The sequence below is a fragment of the Pteropus medius genome, unplaced genomic scaffold (assembly GCF_902729225.1).
Source record: "Pteropus medius unplaced genomic scaffold, Ma_sr-lr_union100, whole genome shotgun sequence".
Lineage (NCBI taxonomy): Eukaryota > Metazoa > Chordata > Mammalia > Chiroptera > Pteropodidae > Pteropus > Pteropus medius.
This window is the reverse complement of record NW_024354875.1, coordinates 30,480,676-30,504,011: the sequence shown is the minus strand read 5'-3', so window position 1 is coordinate 30,504,011 and position 23,336 is coordinate 30,480,676. Positions and strand designations below refer to the sequence as shown.

The 23,336-nt window shown below is 34.6% G+C and overlaps 1 protein-coding gene and 1 pseudogene across 2 annotated transcripts; one reads left to right on the top strand and one right to left on the bottom strand.

The window, feature by feature from the left end:
• Positions 1-557: 557 nt before the first annotated feature.
• BBS5 (Bardet-Biedl syndrome 5) lies at positions 558-22,711 on the bottom strand. Of its 2 annotated transcripts, none has more exons than XM_039855491.1 (12): positions 22,552-22,711; positions 20,286-20,368; positions 16,265-16,330; positions 15,556-15,605; positions 15,301-15,428; positions 12,558-12,693; positions 10,230-10,325; positions 7,334-7,396; positions 5,751-5,885; positions 2,067-2,150; positions 1,120-1,143; positions 558-969 (listed from the first exon to the last, which is right to left on the bottom strand). In XM_039855491.1, the coding sequence occupies exons 1-12, from the start codon at positions 22,608-22,610 to the stop codon at positions 868-870; spliced, it is 1,026 nt and encodes a 341-aa protein (XP_039711425.1). In that variant the 5' UTR covers positions 22,611-22,711; the 3' UTR covers positions 558-867. The 2 variants fall into 2 exon arrangements, with proteins under 2 accessions (XP_039711425.1, XP_039711426.1); XM_039855492.1 differs by lacking the exon at positions 22,552-22,711 and adding an exon at positions 22,027-22,525.
• Positions 9,184-9,299, top strand: LOC120597452 (uncharacterized; annotated as a pseudogene).
• Positions 22,712-23,336: the final 625 nt, after the last annotated feature.

Below are 23,336 nucleotides of genomic sequence, written 5' to 3'. Positions count from 1 at the left end.
TTTAAATGTTTTTACACACTCTTCCCTCTAGAGAAAGTGGGCTCCTTTGGATAATTTCAATGATTTGACAAAGGTTCCTTATGATGTTTCTTTATACCAAAGAAGTGGCAAAAAACAATGATTCCAGAGAAGTCACCAAATCTTACCTAATCAAGAAATCAGAAAATAATATCCTATTTTTGAAAACTTCAAAGAAGTTTCAATGAATACAAACAAGGAGAAAGTTAATAAATGAAGTATTTATTTACAAACTATTTAAAACTATTTACTTACAAATAAATGTATTCTTGCCAAAACTATATTAAAATTATTTACAAAATGGTGCCCAAAACTTTACATAAAGATCAATATATTCCAGAGATAGTTATAATTTTTAGTTTTTACAGAAATTATCACCTAAAAATGACAAATTTAAGGGTCATAATATTAGCCTTGGCTACATTTGGAGCTAATGTGATAATATAGTTAAAGCAGATTTTTATAATTTAAAAAGCTGTATTTTGTTTACTTCATAAGAATAGTCTTATTCTTTTAAATAATACTTTCAAAACATTAAATGGTGCTGCATAAATTTTTTATTAAACTCAACATGATACAGTCATTTAATATCCATAGACTAAAAATTTACAAGTATTAGGTACAAAATAAACATATTTACAAACCAGATATATTTTGGTTACAGTTTTAAATATAATTTTTAGAAAACTGGCAGTAAAATCTTAGATAAATGAATTTCTCCTTAATCATTAAAAAACCCTTTCTTAAAAGCTGTTCTGTAAATGTGAAAATTTTTCCATGCCTTCTAGCAGGGGACTAGGATCTTTAATCTTGAGATATCTTTAAATAGAAATCCAGCTCAACTCAAGATCAACTCATTACTTCCCACAGTCCCTGCAGGGTGAATCCATCCTTCAATTTCTCTATTGCAAGCCCCAGTTCTTCTGAAAATACTGGTTCACGGTCTTGTTGCTTTTTGGGAGATAAGAGGATGAGATGGGAATAGAGAAGGTGGGCAAGGAAGAAAAAAAACAAAAAAATAGGTTTCACATAAGTTTGTGAATACTAAATGTTGGAAAATAGAAAGTTTCTTTTTATATACTATAGCTAAAATATCCTTACCTTATTGCCATCAGCAAAATAAGCCTATAAGACAAAGAAAATTATATTTCACATATTTGATATAATATGTTGGTGGGCTAAAGAACAGATAATTTACAGAACAATTCTATGACTAAATATTTAATATTCTGCTATGTGTCTAATGGCTCTTCTCAATTATCTTTATAATGCTGGTACCAGAATTCACTTTTTCTATCTATGTTTATTAAAGTCTTCAAGAGTTATGCTTTAAGCTCTAAAAAATGTGCTTTGTAATTAATGTATAATTAGCATTGTTAACCTGAAAGGAGATAAAGAGAATGACTTAAAAGGTATAAAATTTCATCCGTACTTTTCATTTAGAAGACGATGCTGCCAAAACAAAACAATCAGTGCTTCAATATGTGTCAGCAAATGCATATAGTTTAAGATAGTAGTAGTAGTTTATAATTAAATATTTTATACTAATTTCACATTTTTGTTTAAAAATATATGTTCCCAGGTAGGCATTTTGGTCAGATTTATAAATTACAATATAAATTAAGTATTATTATTATTTTGGCTATTAATTAAATAATACAAATTTGGAAACAGGAAAGTTTATTATTCAAATAGATATCCATTTTAACATACCTATAAATTGAAGGGAAGTCCATCTTATAAAAAGTAATTATAGGAAATACAGATTTTAAATTAACTTAATTAACTATATTTCTTTTCACATATCTGAAATCCTATGAATAATTGTGTTCTCAAACTATTTCCCAGTTTGGTAATTTAAAAGTATTTCCATATACACAAAAAAATGCCGAACTTAAAAAAAAAATTACTCTCCAACTAATGTTTAAGATATTCTCAAAAGTATCAAGTTCCATGGTGTTTTACACATTTAAACCATTATTTAATAAAACATGACTCAGATAAAAAAAAAATCAGGAAATTTAGTAGCTCTTCTTTATGATGCTCACCACGAAAGCATCTGTGTGATCATCAGACTCTATTTCTACATCATCTTGAATTTGTTCAACTGTCAGAGCTTCAAGGGGCTGTGGCTGAAAAATCAGTAGATGTTAAAATGCATCAAAGAGACAATACTGTTAAACAAACAATTTTAGTAAAATGTGCTAATTGTAAATATTTGTAAAAGAATAACACAATTACAAACTACTCAAGTCTTATAAAAATCCTTGCATAACATATTCTAGTAAAACTAATGAGTAATAAAATGAGTCAGTTAAACCTAAGCTTTTAAATCTGAAGTAACTATCATCGAAAGAATTAAAATGACAAATTTACATACATTTGACATGATACTTCGAGATATCCTTAAAGAAAAAACTCTCATTGGATTTTATCTGATTTTCTTTCACGTAGTTAAAAAACTAAGTTTTGTATTATAGCAAATTTTAAATTTTCCTCAAAATAGTCATTAAATAGGATTTGTGAAAAGAACTAATATTTGTATGAAGTATTCTAAAGGTAAAGCAGAATAAAATATAACACTCATATTTACTAATACATACTATTTTATGTATTAGGTACTATAATAGTACTACCAAGGGTATAAAGTCCCTGCCCTTACCCACAAAAGGTTTATAGTCTAGTGACGGTAGTAAGAAGGATAAAACACAATTACAAATAACTAAATATTAGGTTGAATCACATGAAATTGCCAGTTTTCTTTCCTGAAACTGGTCAAATATTAACAATATATGGTTCAACCTATGCAAAATAGCTGTAACAAATGCAGTTATCTATTATAATAAAAGTTTGGAGACAGCACAACTTCTAGCTTGTGAATCCCACAAACTTTCATGAAGAAAAGGTTAGCATATGAGCTAGGGCTTTTAGAATGAGGATGATTTTCATAGGTAGGATTAGGGGAAAGGGTATTGCTGGCAGTGGGGATCAACATCAGCAAAGGTAAGAAACCACAGGATGAGGATGGAGAATGATGAATAATCCAGTAAAGTCAGAATATTTCAGTAAGGTCGGAATATAACGGCCTTTGAGACAGAAGGAGCTAAGTAGGGCTATTGTATTGAAAAATACCAGGGAGCATCATTCACACTAAAGTCTATGTGAACAATGTTCTCTAGTTTGGCAGTGCAGAGCATGCACAACTAGACACTGTGGCAGATAATGTGGGAAAGGTAAATTGAAGTCTATTGAAATGTGGGAAAGGTAAATTGAAGTCTACCGAAATTCTTTAATACCAGCCCAAAGAATTTAGACTTTATTACATGCTGGGGGACAGTTGAGGGTAGAAGTATATTGCCTGACAAGAGTGAACTGATTCTACAATCTGAGGTTAGCTTCAGTGTTTCAACCATGCTCAGAGCTGTGTGATTGTGTATAAATAATTTAACCTATCTAAGCCTCAATGTCTTTAACTGGGAGACTGATGATGATGATGATGATGATAACGATAACGATATACTTCTTAGTATTTTTGAGAGGATTAGAGATGATGCATACAAAGTTCTTAGAGCAGTGAATGGCAAACAGTAGGTGTTCAACGCAGTCATTCGACAACTATGAAGAGGCACTAAACCTATTACGTGCCAGTTTAGACTGCTGGAGATACAATGGTTGAATAGACAAAAATCTCTGACTTCATGGAGATTATTTATAGTAGAGGAGACTGATTAGTGTTACCAAAAATAAAGCAAGTAACCAAGCAGAATAAGGGACAAAAAGTGATGGGGGTTGTTGCTATTTTGGATGGATAGTCAGGGAAGACCTCTCTGAAGAGGTGGCTTTGGAGTAAGAACTTAGATGAGGTGACAAGGCAAGCTATTATGGCTGGCTATTATTATGTACTGGGGCCAATGAAGGGGAAAAGAGGAGAAATGAAAGTTAGAGAGAGAATGGGTAGGAGAACTAAGATACTGAGTGTCTCCCATGTGCCAGGCATTTTATGAACATATCAATAACTTTGTAAGAGAGACTATCTTCATTTTATGAGAAAACTGAAACTCAAACTGTACTGGAATCAAAAGTAAATGGTGAAATTGGGATTGAAATCAGGTTTGTATGGAAAGGAAGGGACAAGAACAGAGAAGAGATGGGTAAAACTGACTAAATGTATAAGATAAGATAATGGAAAAAATAAAAAAGGAAAACTCTAAGGTTTTGTGCACAACTAACTTTGACAATGCTAAAAAAAATAAGTAGTAAATAAACAGATAAATCAGTAGTTTTAGGTATGCCAAATTTAAGACACTCATCCAAGTCCCAGTGTATCTCACTGACTTGGAAAATTATTATCCTAATTAAATTACTAAAATAAACATTTAAATGAGAAATTCAATTTATGTTTTTTTTGGAATGCTCATCTATATGAAATATTCAAGAATATTTAGAACCATGATAAGCTGAGAGTATATGTCAAGATTAGAAAGAAAGATACATTTGGGAGTCATCTAAGTCATCTACAGAAGTATAAGTTGAAGAACCTGGAGGAGTAGGTGATATTACTGAGGAATGAAAGGGAGAACGCTGAAAGAAGTATAGGTTGGGAAGAGAACAGAAAAGGATGGTTAAGGAAATGAAATACAAGGAATGTTATGTTTAATACAACATCAGCAACCTAGGGAAAAGTTTCAGCTGAAGGGAAAGAGGATATATATGGAATTTGACAAGGAGGGAAAAAATTTAAGTACAAGGAGCATTACCAGGTAACAAGGGCCTAGTGGAAGTCAGAGGGGGTGAATTTGTACTTAGCTGCCCAGCTCTACTTCCTGATTTTCTGTGGTCACGTGCTGTACTCCAAGAGCAGGAGAGATACAGAAAATATATGATGTGTGATATGGCTCAACATGCTGAGTACCAGCAGGGACACTGATGAAAAAGTGAATGACAAGGACACCAGCAACAGAGTGTACAGTAAGGGCCCAAGAGAACAGACAGCAAGAGAACCTGTGACAGCAGTCAATGAGGGCACCAGAGAGAGAGCCTGAGGGCACCAGAGAGAGAGCCTACAGCTGATATAGCAGACAGCAAGGACACCTCTAATGCAGTGGCTGGTGAGTACATAGTGATAGACTAGATGACAAGGGTCCCAGCTGGAGAGGCTGCAGAGTAAAGCCAAAAGAGAACTGATGTACCTGGAGAGCAGAGATTGGTGCAGAAACCAGAAATCATGAGGAAGGCAAAGTGCAGGCATGTGAGGGTGATATTCAAAATATTTCATAACTGGTATGGCTGGGCACTGGTGGTAGTAATAAACACAAGCCATACTGGTGGAGCAGATTCCTGGAGTTGCTATGCTGTTGGGCCTTCGGGAAAGAAAATGGTATCTGTGAGGCCTCTAAGGTTTTCCCATGCTAATGGAAGGCTGAAGTAGAATAAAAATAAAGCTGACATAGAGATTTAATTATGTCTACATCAGAGGAGTCTTGCATATGGAGTCTTCTCTGGATAGGCTGCTTACCTAGAAGGACGGGAATAAATGATGAAGCAGCCAGTGAGAAGAGAGGTGGTATGCACAAATTAGTAATAGCCCAGGGGCCATGCTCACTGAGCAGAGTCAGTGTATTCATCATTTTAAAGACAGTGTAAAATTATATACAGTGTATTTATATCTGAATTTTTTAGATTGTATAACAACAATTCAGCAAATACTATATTTCACGCAGTGAATAAATTACCTTTTCTTCCATCTCATAATCTACTCCAAATATAGGACTGGCAGAATAGACTTTGTGAAGTGAATTGATTTCCTTAACTGATTCTTGCAGTTTTTCCACAGGATCTATTTTAAAGCCAAGAACATATCCTCCACTCTACAAGAAAAAATAATGAAAATACAAAAAACAAGCTCGAGAAATGGTATTTAAGTATACGATAAATTATAGCTCTAATTGTCCTGATTTCAGAGCACAATATGTAAGCTGAAATTTTAAAGTTTTTATTATGAAAAATTTCAAACATACAAAAATAGAAGAGTACAATAAGTGTCCACATAGCCATTATCCAGCTTAGACAAGTAACAAAATATGGCCAACTGTGTTCCATCTGTAACTTTACCCTCCCATGAAAATCTCCTCCCTTCACCCATTCAGGATTATTTTAAAACATATCCAGATATCACATCATTTCATCTGTAAACATCAAAGCTGAAATGTCAAGATTATGAAGGCCAAGGGAACTAAGTTTTTCTTTTCTTTCTTTCTTTCCTTTTTTTGGGGGGAACTACATTTTTCTTGAGCTAGACCCTGTAAAGGAATATAGACTACATATTAAAAGAAATAAGGGAATGGCCTACCTATGGCTATCTCCTTGAATTGGAAAATAAACTTGACCATGGCAACTTGTTGGAAAAAGTGTTAAAAAATTAAGTAGCATAAGTAATAGGTGAGATCATATGCTTCCAGTTGACAGCATATGCTTTTGGGTTCAAATTCTGGTTTTACAGAAAGTTTATCAGCTGTATGATGCTGGAAAACTTACTTTCATTATCTTTTAAAGCCTCAATCTTCTAATCATTAAATGGTTATCAAGTTATTGTATTAAAATAATGTATATATGACATTTCATATAGTTCCTAGAATGTAGTAAGCACTCAGTAAATAGCAGCTACTAATCTATAGGCCAGGGGAAAGGAGTAAGTAGACATTCATGTTTAAACTTAGAATTTAGAAGAGAAGTGATTTTATAAATAAGTTTTAATTAAATGTATTTCTTCAAAAACCTGGCATAATGGAGTATAGCAATAATTAAATAGACAATATAATCTGTGTGTGATAGTATAAAATCTCAAATAGGGTACATGTGTGTTTCTGTATATATCTCTGTTTCTGAAAACAGTCCAGTGAATCATTTAGACCTGAAATCAAAACCTAGCCCCACTACTTACTAGTAGCGAGAACACTTACAAGGTTCCTAAACTGTCTAGGCTCCAGTTTCCTTGACGGTAAAGTGGGGAAAAAATAGTAACTGTATCATAGGATTGTGTAAAGATTGAGATAATGCATGAAAAGTACAGTGACTGACTGTCATTAAACATGATAATCATGATAGTAATGATTATGTCTGTCAAACAAAGAAACATAAGCAGGATTCTTTATCTGGAGACAATTACTATATGACTTCAGACTCTTCATATAACTTCATGTTATAGCTAATATTCTTCCTGGATATAAACTGGTTACCAGATAAATAAAACTAAAAATAGCCTGTCACATAGTTTTAAAAATCTATTGAAGATCAATAAAAATATAAAGTATCTTACCTGCTGAGAGCTTTCTATGACAAGAGCTAAACCAAATTTTGAATCTCTAATCTTTATTGAACGCTAGATGTAAAATGAAAAAGAAAAAAATGCTTGTTTTTATTATGATAGTAGCGACTTTTTAAGACAAATTTTTCAACTTTTACACAGTAACTATTTTTCATACTCTAAAGAACAGAGTACTCCCTTTTGCTTTATTACACTCCCAGAGATCAAGTAAATGAAAATTTTCATACTGCAAATGGGCAGCAAACTTAAAAGGAAATAGAAAGACATCTCTGAAATACGTACAAAACTCTGAGTTCTATGGAGTTATAACTTTTCTGAGTATTTTAAACCAAAGGCCAGCAATCTTTTAGTTATGAAGAATCACTTACTATGGCTCCTAGGGCTGGGTTAATTTTTAAAGTCACATGTGCCTTCTGTTTTTACAGAGATAACTAACTTTAAAGAATCTCCATTCCATTTATTAAAAAACAAGTCAAGGGCATTCATCACTGGGCATCAAGGAAAGCTGGGATAAGTCAAATGTAATACACATCAAGGTAAGCGTGACATGAGGATTAAGCTTGCCTAGCAGGAGATGAGCAGTAACACCAGTGGCCTAGAAGAAGGGAAGATGAGAAGCACAATGGCAGGCAGGATATGTAGAAAATTACATAGAATATACTTGCTTGTGGGAGAAAGAACCATGGAGAATCTAATATTAAGACCAGCAGACCAAAAGACAGAGAAGGGTAATCTGTGGTAGGTGATGACATATAACACTTCCAGACAAATGGGCATTGGAAGTTGAGAAAGAGAAGAAAGGAGAAAGAGGAAAGATAGGGACAGGGGGAGGGGGAGGGAAAAAGGGAAGAAGTACACAGATGACTAAATGAAAAGTACAGTGATTGACTCTGTCATTAAACATGGTAATCATGATAGTAATGATTATGTCTGTCCAACAAAGAAACATAAGCAGGATTCTTTCTATGGGGACAATTACTATATGACTTCAAACTCTTCTGACACCCTGGCTGTCAACTGGTAGTCTAACCAGATGACTGTGGGTGACATAGGCTGGTAAGATAGAAACTGGCAAGAAGATATATATTGATATATAGCTATAAGGAGTAGGGTCAGGGCAATGGCTGAGGCATAGAGCTAGAGTTAGAATATGACTACCATAGTGACAGACTGTGATGATATCAGATTGCAAGTTGTTTGGGCCGGGCTGAATTCATTCCAGAAGCCATATCTGGCAACTGTATTCTTAAATAACAAAAAGAGGCCTATTTGAAGAACAGAAAGCACAAGTTAGTTTACTACTCAGTAATTATGCAGCATAATAGGTTAGGTTAGGCAAGCTATAACGCATGTAAATAAACACATATAAAACAGCAGTGAATAAAACACTGATTTATCAGATACCTATATAGACTCTGTCACATCTTCCTAGCCATAATTATAAATTCTAATATTTTTTAGATGGTCAGAAATAATTTTCTTCCTATCAGATTCTATGATTTTCTGTTTAATGTTTTGCTTTTCTCCACCTGACTGAAAACTCCTTGATGGCAGGAACTGTGCAGTACTGGTTCATGATTTTCATAATTGTATCTCTAGCACCTGCTACAGAGTAGGTCCTCAATATTTGGCAAATCAGATATTTTAATGTAACTCAGAAATCAAACAATTTAACAAAAGATAGGCTTGGAAATATTTTATAAATAATTATCCTTCTCATAGGCCAAGAAGTCTCTTAAAAAATGATATTTCTAGATGTGGTTCCATAGTGTAGCAGTTAGCACATCTGCTTTACACAGAGAAGGTCCTGGGTTCACACCCCAGTGGAGCCAGAGTCCATGGTCTACTGCCATGCTACCCTGAACAAGCCCAGTGTCTGATTTCGGAAGCTAAGCAGGGTTGGGCCTGGTTAGTACTTGGATGGGAGACCACCTAGGAAGACCAGGTGCTGTAGGCATAAATAATAATAATAAAAAAAAAATAAATGATATTTCTCAGATATCTATTCCATATATATTAATGTAATGAAACTAGTCTTCAGACTACTTATATCCTATAATAAGGGCAATTATTATATGATGACCTCACAGGATTTTCATTATGTTTCATCTGATTTACACTAGTCTTATAGTTTTTTTTTTAATATAAAATGAAATTCTTCAGTTTATTAGAGCTTACTATTTGTTTCACTGAATCACATACTTATCATAGCAGCAGCAGCAGATTAAAAAGAACCATTTTTATCTACCCTCAAAACAAATTGGTCTTAGATGTCATTAGTTCTTATTCTGGATTTTAATAGCTTTAACATAAGTTAAAACCACCATCTTTATTAAAAAGCATCTTGATTTTTTTCACCAAAGCTGAAGCATGAATCTAGTTTGTAATACATGCTGTATCTGAAAACAATTAAAACAGTTCATTCACAGAATTAATGATTTCATTCCTGGCTTTAAAAAGGTTTGAGCAGAAAGTGGCAAGAGAGCCATAATAAAGTGTATGGATAGTGTGCTAAAGCCATGCCAAGGAGCAACCATATACCTGTTTTGTGGAAAGGTTATGGAAAACTTTAGTAGCTAAAGCCCTTTTATTGGAATCTAAAGAAGACATACCTTAACCTGTATGAAAACTATTTAAAATTTTAGAATCCAGTATATTTCTCTCTTAATAGCAAGTTAATAACGGTGCTACTTCCCTTGAACCTAAGTATAATTGGGTCTTTTCTGTGGTGAAATAGTACATTATCAACATTTTTAAAAGTATGCTCTCAGCTAAACTGCTGCCACTTAAAAGGGAGAAAGAACTCATCGAATTCCCAAAGTCCTATTAACTACTGAACAGAAATTATTCTACATTAAAATAAGGTCATCAAAATGCATGTACTTACAATTTGCAGGTATGGTATGCTGACGTTAAAACTGTCATTCATATTTGCATGCCACACAATTCTCACATTAGTAATAAAAAAGGTTCCTAAATTTCCCTACAGAAGAGAGTAATGAGAGATATATCAACGATCATTTGTTTGAATACTTATTTTCTAAACACTATAATAATGCTGATTATCAGAGCAGCAGAACATACCAGAATTGAGTATTATGTAGTATTAATGACTTCCTCATTCATGAGATGGCAGTACAATTAGATTACGGAGTGCCTGGACTCTGGAGTTAGACTCTAATTATCACACCATCAGTACTTACCAGTTGTTGGCCCAGTGGCAAATTTCTTCTTGGTGAGTTGTGTCAAATGTAAAATGGAGATCTGAATAACCCATATAAATAAATACCACAGTATAGTGTCTGACACACAGTAAGCATTCTACAAATGTTAGATCTTATTATGACTATTACTCAAAACCTGGGAAAAGTCAAGGCAAGGGAGTTGTGGTGAGAGAGAGAGAAAACACATGTGATAACCCCCATCAGTTCACAAGAGATATTTTATGGCTCTTCCACACTAACTCCAGTTACATGGCCAGTCAACATCTCTCAAAATCCCAGTACAATAGCTTGGTGGTTTAAAAAAATCTTTAAGACTTAAAAGCATGGCACCAAAATTATCTGCCTCTACCATTTATCCATCATTCTCTACCTCTACCTCCTCCTCTTCCGCACCACATACATCCAGAGGAATTTATTCTATACTCTGAAGTTGCACATAAATCATTAACTCACAAACCTAAAACCTAAAAATCCTTCTGGGATGATCAAGTTGGGAACATCAGAAAAGATCACCGATGTCCCAATTATAATTAAATTAGTATGTATATGTATAAGTATATATATTCCCCCCCTCCACTCTCATCTTGCAAGAAATTGTTATACAAAAATTTTTAGCTCCCATTATTCCCAACCCAAGTGCCATTAAACAACACTGTCTTAACTTTATAAGGAATAATTCTTTATGTCATTGTTTTCCTCTTATTTTAGAAAAAGAGAATAACTTTCAAAAAGTCCTAAAGACTTTTTAAAATAATAGGAGGGTATATTTTATTTGTTTTATTATTTTTCAATAAACATAAGTTAGGTTGACAATAACATCCCCTTTTCAATAAAATGATATATCTGAGAATCCTGGAACACCTTAATTAATTACAAATGCCAGGTGTTGTGCTAGGTGGTAAGGATCTAACAATGAACCCCTAAGAATAATTTTTACATTTTTTAAATGGTTGAGAAACAAGTCAAAAGAACAATATTTCATGTGACACAAATACTATATGAAACTCAAACTTGTGTTCATAATAAAGTTTTACTGAAACACAACCATGCTGACTTGTTTATGTATTATCTATGGCAGTTTCACACTACAGTGGCAGGACTGAGACGCTGGGACAGAAACTATATGGCCCACAAAGCCTGAAATATTAACCATCTTGTCCTTTACAGTATAAACTTTGCTGACTCCTTTACACCATGCATCTCCTCCACTAGCATGATGAAAAGAAGTTATTTAGATGGGGAGTGTCTATATCCTATAAAACCTTGATCGTAGTTTAAAACTAGAATTTTTCAAATGAGTAAACTTTATTTATAATTTATGATTCGCTGTTTAGCAAGAAGTTCCTCATTCAAATATTTACCACAGTGGTTATCAGTCTAATCTAGATTATAATATACACAAAGGCTGGAAATAGTTCTCAGTAAGAGATTTTACCCTACAAACTGATGTTACTTATTCCAACTATTAGTTGCTTATATGTTTCAACTGGTTATAATTTTCAAGAGCAAATGAAAAATTACAGTAATGGACATAGGAGTTGCCAGATGATTTATATGTTTAATTCCATAAAGACCAGATTAAAAGCCTTCCGTGACTCTTTACACCATGCATCTCCTCCACTAGTATTAATTATCAAGATGCAGAGGGTAGTGTAATAGTATGGGGGAAGATCATGGCTCTGGGATGAACTAGATGTGTGAGGTCACTTAATTCTTTAGGCCTGAGTTTTTCATAGTAAGTGAACAGAGACTGAACTTGATGATCTTTAAAGTTCATTTCAGCTCTAAATCAATGTAGAACAAATGTTGCTAAAAAGGACAAAAACATAAAAATATTAACATCAGTATTTTATATCAAGAACTATAATTCTAATTTATCAAGAGATATAATGCTAATTTTAATAGGTAAATGAATATATAAACTCAATGATAAATGAAAAATGACAACCAAGGCACTGCCCCAAAAGTTTCATTAGTCTTTTACACAATACCTGGTCGCTAGATAAATTCCATACTCCATTGATTTTATCATACACATGTTCTTGTGGTAATAATCTTAGTTGCTTATTTTGAATTAGAGCACTTCTCAATTTAAAATCACGATACATTTTAGATGTTTCATATGCTCTATAAAAAAGAACAAACAAAAGGCTAACTCAAACTGAAAATGCAGTTTTCTTAGGTTACTTATCTACCAAAATATGTAGTTGTACTTAACGTACATCACTCAAAAAATTATTACAGTAAATTAAAATTTTTTTTCAGTAAGTTTTGGTGATTACTGTCTTTTGTAGATTTGTCATTTTAGTGTAGTATTTACATATTTTATCTCAGTAACCTATATTTTAGACGTCTAATTTTTAAGGCAATATATGTATCACACAGCACAAATGAGAGGACACAGATTTTTCTCTCAAACTGAAAAACAATGCTTGTATATAACAGACATTTTTTTCCTATCAAAATGCTTCCCTTCATTTCTGTTTTAGTCAAAGAAACTATTATCCTTTTGACATAAGCAAGAATCCAATTATTTTTCTCACTGAAGCCTGAAAACATACTCACAAATACCTCTACACAGAAAATTAGAATGAGTCCGTACCAATTCCAAAAGGACCCCAGGATAGAACCTAGGACAGTGTGTGTATCTGTGTGTGAGTGTGTGTGTGTGTGTGTGTGTGTAAAATCACTGTAAGTTTGTTTTCTTAATTATGTCTCTCTATTAATAATACAGAACATTCTTAATTTTTGATTAGTTAATTCTAATTTTACTCCACAAAAATACAGACTAATTTACCCATTTAATGAAACTAAAAGGTTTTCTTAGCTTGAATAACTTTAGAAGTCATTAATATAAATTATAATATTTGTTAAATTTCTGACTTTTACTTTTATTAACCTTCTAATACCTAAACTGTGAAAGAGCAGAATTCAAGCATTTGCTTATTAACTCACAAACCTAAAACCTAAAAATCCTTCTGGGATGATCAAGTTGGGAACATCAGAAAAGATCACCGATGTCCCAATTATAATTAAATTAGTATGTATATGTATAAGTATATATATTCCCCCCCTCCACTCTCATCTTGCAAGAAATTGTTATACAAAAATTTTTAGCTCCCATTATTCCCAACCCAAGTGCCATTAAACAACACTGTCTTAACTTTATAAGGAATAATTCTTTATGTCATTGTTTTCCTCTTATTTTAGAAAAAGAGAATAACTTTCAAAAAGTCCTAAAGACTTTTTAAAATAATAGGAGGGTATATTTTATTTGTTTTATTATTTTTCAATAAACATAAGTTAGGTTGACAATAACATCCCCATCAATATTTAACCAGGGTAAAAAAGGAAACTATGCTGTGAATTATTTTTTTGGGGTGGTAAACTTATAACATTTTTATACTAATAAAGAAAAGCAGCTTCCATGCTACCTTCAAACTCCATTTTATATTGTTTCTCTAAGTAAAGTGAAATAAAGAGCTAAGGTTTAGATATACACCCAGAACTAAAAAATATGTTTTCACACAAAAACTTGTATGCAAATGTTCATAGCAACATTATTCATAAGAGACACAAATGTCTATTAACTGATGAGTGGATAAACAAAATGTGTCTATACAATGGAATATTATTCAGCTATAAGAAGGAATGAAGTATTGATACATGCCACAGCACAGATGGGCCTTGAAAACATTAAATAAGTGAAAGACGTTGGACATAAAAGGCCACTATAGTACATGATTCCATTTATTTGAAATGTCCAGAATAAGCAAATATGTAGTGACATAAAAGTAATTCAGTGGTTGCCAGGAGCTATTAGGGAGGAGGGAATGGGGAGTGACTGCTATGGGTTTGTTTTTTTTTTTTTGAGGTGATAGAAGTATTTTGGAATTGGGTAGCAGTGCAAAACCTTGTGAATATACTAAAACTACCAAGCTGTAAACTTTAAAATAGTACATTTTATGTTATGTGAATGATATCTCAAAAAACCCAAACCAGTATGTAGATTAAAAAATCAACAAAATGAAAAGTCACCAAACTAGGAAACTAAGAAATACATTTGCAACATATATGGCTGATAGGGGCATAATTAAGAAATTTACAATAGGAAACTATAAATAACCAAAAAAATATGAAAAGTTTCAGCATCACTAGTAATAAAAGAAATGCAAGTTAAAACAATGGCATATATATCATATATCTCTGTGCATGTTGGTATGTATAAACTGGCATATATATTTATTTTGGCTGTCATTTTAGCCAAGTTTTTAAAAAATTCACAGTACTTAGGACTGTTTAAAAAAAAAAGCTGAAGTAGTGAAAAAAAGAATTTAGCAAACAAACAAACAAACAAACAAAAAAACAACCATAGAACAGCAACAAAATTTTTTGGGAAAACACAAAACATGCCTTCTACTATTAGAAAAATAATCTTTTTTTGGTCATTAATTGAATTATCAACTTGGTTATTTACATTGAATTTTCCATCTCCCTTGGTAGCGAATTCAACAGAATCTTCAGTAGAAATTTTTATGAATCTTTAGCAGTCTTATCTGTTTTATAAATACCTTCACAGTGTTTATTAAATGATAATGCAATGTGTTCTTTTATATATCTTCAGGATACTTGCATAGAGCTTGGAGGAAGATAGCACCACACTTCTAAACTTTATCCTCTAAACCTTTAAATCATAGAATTACCTTAAAAGTAATCCACAAAATATTACCATACCTGTGTACTGCAATCACAGAAGTAAAAAGTCTAGGACTTCCAGGAACCAAATTTGTAAATATAAATTCAAAACGAGTACTGTTACATTTTGTTAGTATATAAAGAGCTTCAGTTTGGCCTCGTAATTTCTGTAGGGACAAATTTATTTAAAAGTTCAGATTTTAAGAGCAATTTCTCATTTACAGTGAAAATACCAACCTCAAAAATCTAATGTTTCTTCACTGTATATTTTTCAATAAGAATTTTTAGACTTACAGAGTTAGCAGTCCTTGTTGTAATATTCAATATGCAGTTGTAACCGATAGCTAAAATTCAAAAGCAAAGAATTTAAAGAACATGATACAATAAACTGAGGGAAAAAAATCTCTATATAGAACTTTTAACAGCTTTAAAAATTAAATATAAAAATATAACTTTTAAACATTTTTATGAAATAACTACAAACTTTAGTTAAAAGAAATAGAAAGTCAATTCTGCTTTGCACAAACATATTCATAACACGGGACAAAGGAAGTTTACTTCTCTAAAACCTATATAGTACTATTTACTAAAAATGTTAGCATCACTACATCAAGAGAAAAGAAAGTTCTAGATGGATAATCTAAAATAGTTTTAAAAAATAAGTGAAACAAAATTTAACACAATGAAAATTGTACTTTTAGGATTTAAATCTTCTTTGGGATTACTTGAAACAGGTTATAGCAAGTTGTCAAAGATAAGCAAAAAACAAAAATTATTTGATGCAAAAGCACTAATCTTATATATGTCAAAGAGACAAAATGGGCAGACTGAAAAACATTCTTTTGCATTATGATGCAGTCAGTGTTTAGTCTACGATTTCTAAAGTTTTTATCAATTTAAAGCTTTCCACATATTTCATAGTATAGCTTTTTTAGTTTTAAAAGTCACCGTGTAAATTTAAAGTTTTTTTTCCCCTTTGCTGTTATCTAACGAAGATACTTACAAAGATTGACTCTGGGTAATGCCAAAGAGTGCCAGATAATTCTTAAATTTGTTACTAAGAGTCTACCTAAAAGCAAACAAAAAAACAGGTTACCTTAAATAAGGTCCTATTTTTGCAGTACAGAATGAAGTGGAGATGAAACTTTTGGTCCACTATCAGCAGCAACGCCCACAGACGTTTTCATACATTTATTACTTGAAAATATTTACTGTATATACCTAGCCTATATAATGTATACAGAATCCCAAAAAAACAAAATCTGATAGTTACAGAAGAGATACAGGTATTCACTGCCAACATCTTGATTTGACTCAAGCTGACAGAGAGAATTGGGTACTGGTTTTTAGTCTTGGTAGAAGGTGCTTGGTAGAAGCTGCTCAGTATAAAGCTGAGAATGAGTATTGGGTAATATAATTATTACAAAGCTATTCAGTGGAATCACACTTCTCAAATAACTCTCATATACATACTATTCCCTGCCATACTCTCTTAACAGTTCTCATTTAAATGAACCAATGAACCATATATTTATATACCTTTTTTTTTTTTGCTGCAAGCAAACTTTCTTTGTTCATATGAAATTATAGCCAGGCTGAAGTTTGTTTAAGGCTTTATGCTTTTCAATCTCAGCCTCAGATTGATGTTCTTGCACTAAAATACAAAGAGAGATAAACTTCATTTCTCAAAGTGTGTCCTGTGGAATAGTAGTCCCTATAAATGCTCCAAGGGGAAAAAAAGTCAAGTAAATCTGAGCATGGTAAACTATGTGTCTTAGAGATTTATAATACAATTGGCATATTAGGATAGCTGTGAAATATCCTGAACTAATAAAACTCTCTTTGTTTAATGCAAAATTTCTTCAACAAGTTATAGCTATAGAACTCTTCTGATGAATAATCTATAGCCAGTTCATATTCTTTCCTTCCTGAAAACTCCTAGAATATCTAAAATCAGAGAAACCACATCTGTATGAATGGTGGAATGAGATGGGATAGGAAAGTCCAAAAATAAAGGAAGGCATTCTCAAGAGAATCTGCAGAACAAGACATGATAAGTTTGACAAATAATAAGGAATCCAGCCTGGCTAGAGTGGAAGGTTCACACAAAATTATAGAAGGGTGGACATTGCACCTATCAGTCGGGGTCAAACAGAAAACAGATGGCATAGTCAAATTAGGATAACTGAGATTTATATACAAATGGACTTATTACAAAGGTACAAGTGGGGTGTAAGGAACCATAAGTGAGTACAGGAGACCTGTACCATCCCAGACCCAGAGGGACAAGGATAGGGAGCAGTTAACCAAGTCTGAAAGGAACAGGAGTCCTAAAGAGCTGAATGTTTTGAGAGGAAAGAACCAAGGGAATAAATACCAAGAACTCATTCTCCTGTCTCCCTTTAATCTTCTGCCATGGCTCTTCCAACTGGAAGCTAGATTGCACAAGGAGTCCTTTGATGTAGTCTATACATTTTCCCAGGGCAGTGGGGAGGGGTAGAGAAGGGCGTTGGCTCTGGAGGGACATATGGAGGACAGTGGCACATGGAAGAAAGGTTGTGGACAAACTAGAAGTTCTTCAATGCTAGACCAAGAAATTCAGACTTAAATCTGTTAGCAGTGGAGGCTGTGCAGGCAGTGTAAGTGGGGTGGGGTTTAGAATTGAGATTGGGGTGAACTGAAAATTTTTAAGAAGAGCATAATGTGATCCCAGAAGTTCAGAAATCAATGTCGACAGTTTGGTCCATCACTTAGTAGCTATGTGGCCTTGGAAAAGTTAATTAACCTTTGTTCCTCAGTTCCCTTATTTGAAAAAAAATAATAGCATCTACTTCATTTTTTGTTTTATTATTTGTATTACTATTAAATGAGATTACACATATTATGTAAAAAATTCAGAACAGTGACTGGCAAATAGTAAACATTCAAAATGTTAACTATTATTATTTTTTAAATATTTTAATTCTTTACAAACTTATTTTTGACTTATTTTATTATTATAGATACGCTGATTTATGTTTTCCTTATGCTACTTCACCCGAGTAACATTATATCTTGGCTATGAGCCTAGGACATCTATTATTCTTTTTGACATTTTTCTATTACAGAATTCCAGGAAAAATTATGGAGTGGGAAGAGTTTGCTTTCTAAAACCAATGACCAACTTATCTGTTTTTCTGTTCTTGTTTTATCTTTTACAAGTCTGTAGCATTTTTATGTTGTCTCTGTTCTGCTAAAGGATCTCATCCTACAACTCCAAACCCAGTGTTCCAGGCATGGGCTTTTCTCTCTGTCCTCCCAAACACCAAAATAAAAATTTCCCTGTTTCTCCTATCTCCCAAATATTGAAATGTGGCTGTTTCATTCTCATACAGCTTCAGTGTGCAAAGCTAATCTGATAATTTCTTGTCAGAGTACTTACAGTTTCAATGGATTAAATGTATTAATCTTTTTGGATATTTATAGTTTTAACATGGAGTCTCCTGAACTTGGCAATGCCTTTATTTGGTCCTTTTTGAACTTCTGAAAAGGAGGGAAGAGAGATGGCTGGAAGACAGGGTTCCCCTTCCCTTTTCTACCTTCTTATTAACCAGAAGGTCTGCACACTCCTGTAATATTCCATTTTCTAGGGAAACTTTTTTTGAGGTGTGTGCATACATAGTTATTTTTTATTAAGATTTCAGGCACCATGATGGAGATTTCTTGCCAGGGAGATGTTCTGTCCTCCCAACTCCAAAGTGCTAGTATAGTATTCTGCACTCAGTGAATATCCACAATCTTTGTTTAGACTGGTGGATGGACTGTCACATAAGAGTTCCTGCCTTTGTTCCTCAGTGTATGAGACCTGTATGAGACCAATAAAATTTTCTCTTGGCTTTCTAAAATTAATTCAGGTTTTGTCAAGATCTGACCACCTAGAGATTATTATTCCACTCTCAAAGGCACAAATTATAACTTCTTGTTTGCTGCTAGATCTTCATACCTCATTCTTACCTGGGCTTGGCTGATACTAAGAAACATTTCAAAAGTGTGATCTAAGCATTCCTTTAAGGATAGGTGCTAGCCATTGACTAGTTGCCCTCACAGAGGCCCACAAATTAACTGGTTCACATACCATCCCAGAGCAGATGAGAAGAAAGGCTCGGAGAGCAATTAGCCACTCCAAATGCTGCAGTGAGTATGTTCTGCCAGTAAAGGTTACTATTCTATCACTAGAATTTACTGATCCTTCTTGCTTGAATGAGATCTGCTCCTTTTCTCTTCAATAAGATGTATATTTCCCACTCTACTAAATCTCCTCTTCCCAAAAAACCTTTTTTAGATATACTACGCTGCGCAATCCTTACCTGCTATATTTTTTCTTGAAGAACAGTAGTGATGCTTCTAAGACCTATTAATCACTGGTCATTGGCTCCAAGTACAGCTACTGTATGTAGCCTGGACTTTTTAAAGTTCTAGCCTTGGGAAATTTGGTTTGGGAGGGACTCTCAAGTCCAGGCTGGCTGCTCCTCAGTGACATTCAGAGACGTCTCACAGGATTTTCCAGTACTTAATCTATAAATAGACTTCACAATACAGCCCTAAATTTGCTCTCCACGTTTATTTCTAGGTGTCAGTCTTAGGAGATTGCGCATTACTCTAAGGGTTCTTTCTAAAAAGGAAGCATGGCTCCATGTAACACAGCTATGACCCACTTATATTCCACTACCCCATATTCTTTTTGTGGGCAGGCAGATCTAAAAGTCAGAACTAACCCATGATTCTTGCAAACAGAGCTCCAGGAATTTTAAGTTACATTGGATAAAGCTGATGTCAGAATGAGGACTTACTAAGTTCTGAGAGAGAACCTATATTCCCTGGTTACAGTTTAATATCTACTCTTTCTTTCATTTCAGTCTGAGATATGATTTAACTCCCACAATTACATTTCTATATAATGTTATTTCATATCTTATTCTCCAGCTACTATGGCTTAACATTTGAAAATTAAACCAGAAATATAAAATATAAGATAATATACTCACCTCTATCCCCATTATTTCCTTTGGTGTCTTCAATTGAATCTAAACAATCAATAAGGACTTCTCCAGGTCTTGTTTTCATTTGTCTAAAATAAATATGAAGGCTTTAATTTTAAATCTACAGTATACCCCACTTACAATCTAGTTAGGGAGAAAATAGATACATGACTAATAAAACAGCCAACTGTATAAATGATACAGTACCAAATGTTAATGCATTTGAAAGTAAGGTCTTCAAGAACTTTAAGAACCTATAGATCAGGTTTCTTGGAGTAACCAGGACATGTAGAAGGATCTGTAGGATTTGGAAGGAGAGCGAGAGAGAGAGAGCATGATAAAAGACCAGAGATAAGAAATGATAAGGGAATGTGGGAAGACTGGCCTGGCTGGAGAAGAAGGTCTATACTGAAAGGTAGTGAGAACTATAGTTAGATAAGTTAGGAGGAACCAGATTTTGGAGAACCTTGAAAGCTAGTCAGACAGGCATGTATCTTATCCTATATACAGTGGAGAACCCCCAGAGATTTCTGAGTAAAGAAGCTGAGGCAGTTATGGAAGGAACAGGTAAATAAATTTCTGAGTAAAGAAGCTGAGGCAGTTATGGAAGGAACAGGTAAATATCATGACTTGGTAAATAATTAGAAACAGGAGACAAAAGGAAATAAAGAATGAACAAGAGTTCATACTGACTGATAGAATGCATTCTAGTGTCAAAAAACAAAACAAAAAACCCCACAAAAACCTAGCAGAGTATGTAGTAGAGCCTTCTAAAACATTTTCCAGAGAACCAACTCAATTACCTATTGAAAATACAGATATGGTCATATCACTTCCCTACTTAAAAGTCTTCCATGTCATCTCACCGTCTAGAAAATGAAGTCCAAAATCCTCAGATAAACATTTCACAGTCTGGCTAATTTGCCTATCTGTACCACCATCCTCTACCTGCCAGACCCTGCCTTCTAGCCAATGAGGTTTATACTTCCAAGACTGCTGCTTTTCTTTTTTCTAGAATACTCTCCTCCTGTCTTCCCTGAAAAGGCCCTGCCCATTCTTCAGAGCTCAACTTAAATATTATTTCTTCTTTGAGTCCTTCCCCAGGCAGAATGAACTATTCTGTTTCTATGGTCCCCCAGCTTTTTGTTCATGGTTTTCCAGATAGTATTTATCACATTTTTTATAATTAGTTGTCTCTGTATCTCCTGCACTACAATGGGAGAGAGAAGAGGGATGGAAATAATTTTCTCTTCATTTTTGTACTTCTAGCTATTAGCACAGTAACCAGCACATAGTAAGCATTTACTAAATGTTTAATAAACTGAAAACATTCATGAAATGGATCTTTTCTTGGATTAAGAACCTGCCAAGAACAGAAAAAATCATAGAATCTGCGAAATAAGTAACTATGGTTTATACTTTTGTAAATTTCCTTCCCTCATAACTTCTTAAAGTACCCAAGATTATGCTAGTATTATATATCTATTCACAAATAAGTCTTGGAAATTAATATTTCATTTTTCCATTTAAGAGGATTTTGTTCATAGTAAGGAATCATAAGTGGCTAAGAAGTTCCATGTCATTAACCCAAGAACTTTAGATTTACTGTTTTCCAATATTCAAATGGACATTTTTTCCAGTACTGGTGAGCAGGAGATTTTAATGATTCTCTTTAGAGCATGAAAATTTCCAAAAACAGGGTTCCTTCTTCCTGTTGATTTAGATGAATAACTAGATGGAAGCTTACCACGGAAATAAAGTCTGCGTAGTTAGGAATTTTGGAGAACGCTTACTTCCACTTCCCTCATTTTACGGATGAGGAGACTCAAGCATAGAATAGTAATGTCATTTATCTAAGGGCTCACAATGTGTGTCGTCATTCCAGAACTAGTTTTAGAACCCAGTTTCCTGGGTCCCTGCCCTACGTTCCTTTCAACGCACGAAATTGGCACCCCAAGCTCGCTTGGGTGTACAGGACGCCCAGCGGTGCTGCGTGGTTTTTGAGGTGTTTGGGTTCAGCTTCCTGATAGGTCGCCAGGCCAGGGGGCAGGGATCGCACTGGACCGAAACCACGTAACCTAGACACATTTAAGCTGTAACACGGGCCTCCGGCTCGGGCGCAGTGCCCCAGTCGATCTGGGGTCTCCCGAGGTTCCGACGGCGGGCGCAAACCTCCTCCCACCCTCGCGAGCGCCGTGAGCTGTGGGGGCGCAGGCTCCGCCCGCGAGTCCTGAAATCGCGCCGCGGCCCCGGGAGAATCTCGGAGACTCACTGCGAGGACACATCAAAGCGGACATCCCGGTCCTCCCAAAGCGCGTCCAGCACCGACATAGTGACAGTAGCCCGCAGCTAGCCCTCTTCACTGAGGAGGAGGCCAAGCGGCGTCTTGCCGGCTCCAAGGCAACGGGCCGCCTCTGTCACGACGTCTACGGGAGGCGCCGAGGCCCAAGCTTCATTTAGGTAGTATGCGCGCTTTTCCTGCCCTGTGGCGTCATTAAGCGGATTTGAGGTTCCAGGCAGGGCTCAGCGGCTCAGAGAAACCAAGCTGGCCCCGGCCCGGGACCGTGTGCTTGATCTCTGAGTGACCGTCTTGGGCTTCAAACACACGTGGTTAAGCCATTCCACTCACTCCCCAGTTCTCTACACCATCAAGAAATTTAGGCTTAAAACTCAAAATTAGTTACCTGGCCCCTCGGGATCTGGCCTTGCCCACGTCTCTCCTACCGCATAACGCCCTCCTCCTTCTGCTTACCCTCCCGCCAGGCTGGGTTCACATCCTTTGGAGGGCACCCTTTTTCTGTCCGGAACTCTATTTCCTTGGATCTCAGCATAGCCAGCCCTTTGTCGTTTTAAGTCTCACTCCAATGTCAACCGAGGCTTTCCCTGATCTTTCTATTACTACTGTGAGCACCCTGAGGACAGGGCCTGATCTACCTAGTTGCTTTGAACAGTGCCTAGCCCAATGTAGGCATGTTTTGAATGACTCAAAGTGCTTTCCTTCCCTCAATTCATGACAATTCTTTATATCAATGTTTTTCAAAGTTCAAATGCAAATGA

Coding starts and splice junctions, on each gene's coding strand:
- BBS5 (XM_039855491.1), bottom strand. CDS start 22,610: ATGTCGGTGCTGGACGCGCTTTGGGAGGACCGGGATGTCCGCTTTGAT. Junction 15,606..16,264: donor ATTACCCAGAGTCAATCTTT/GTAAGTATCTTC, acceptor TTTGAATTTTAG/CTATCGGTTACAACTGCATA. Junction 7,397..10,229: donor GCATACCATACCTGCAAATT/GTAAGTACATGC, acceptor TTTTACATCTAG/CGTTCAATAAAGATTAGAGA.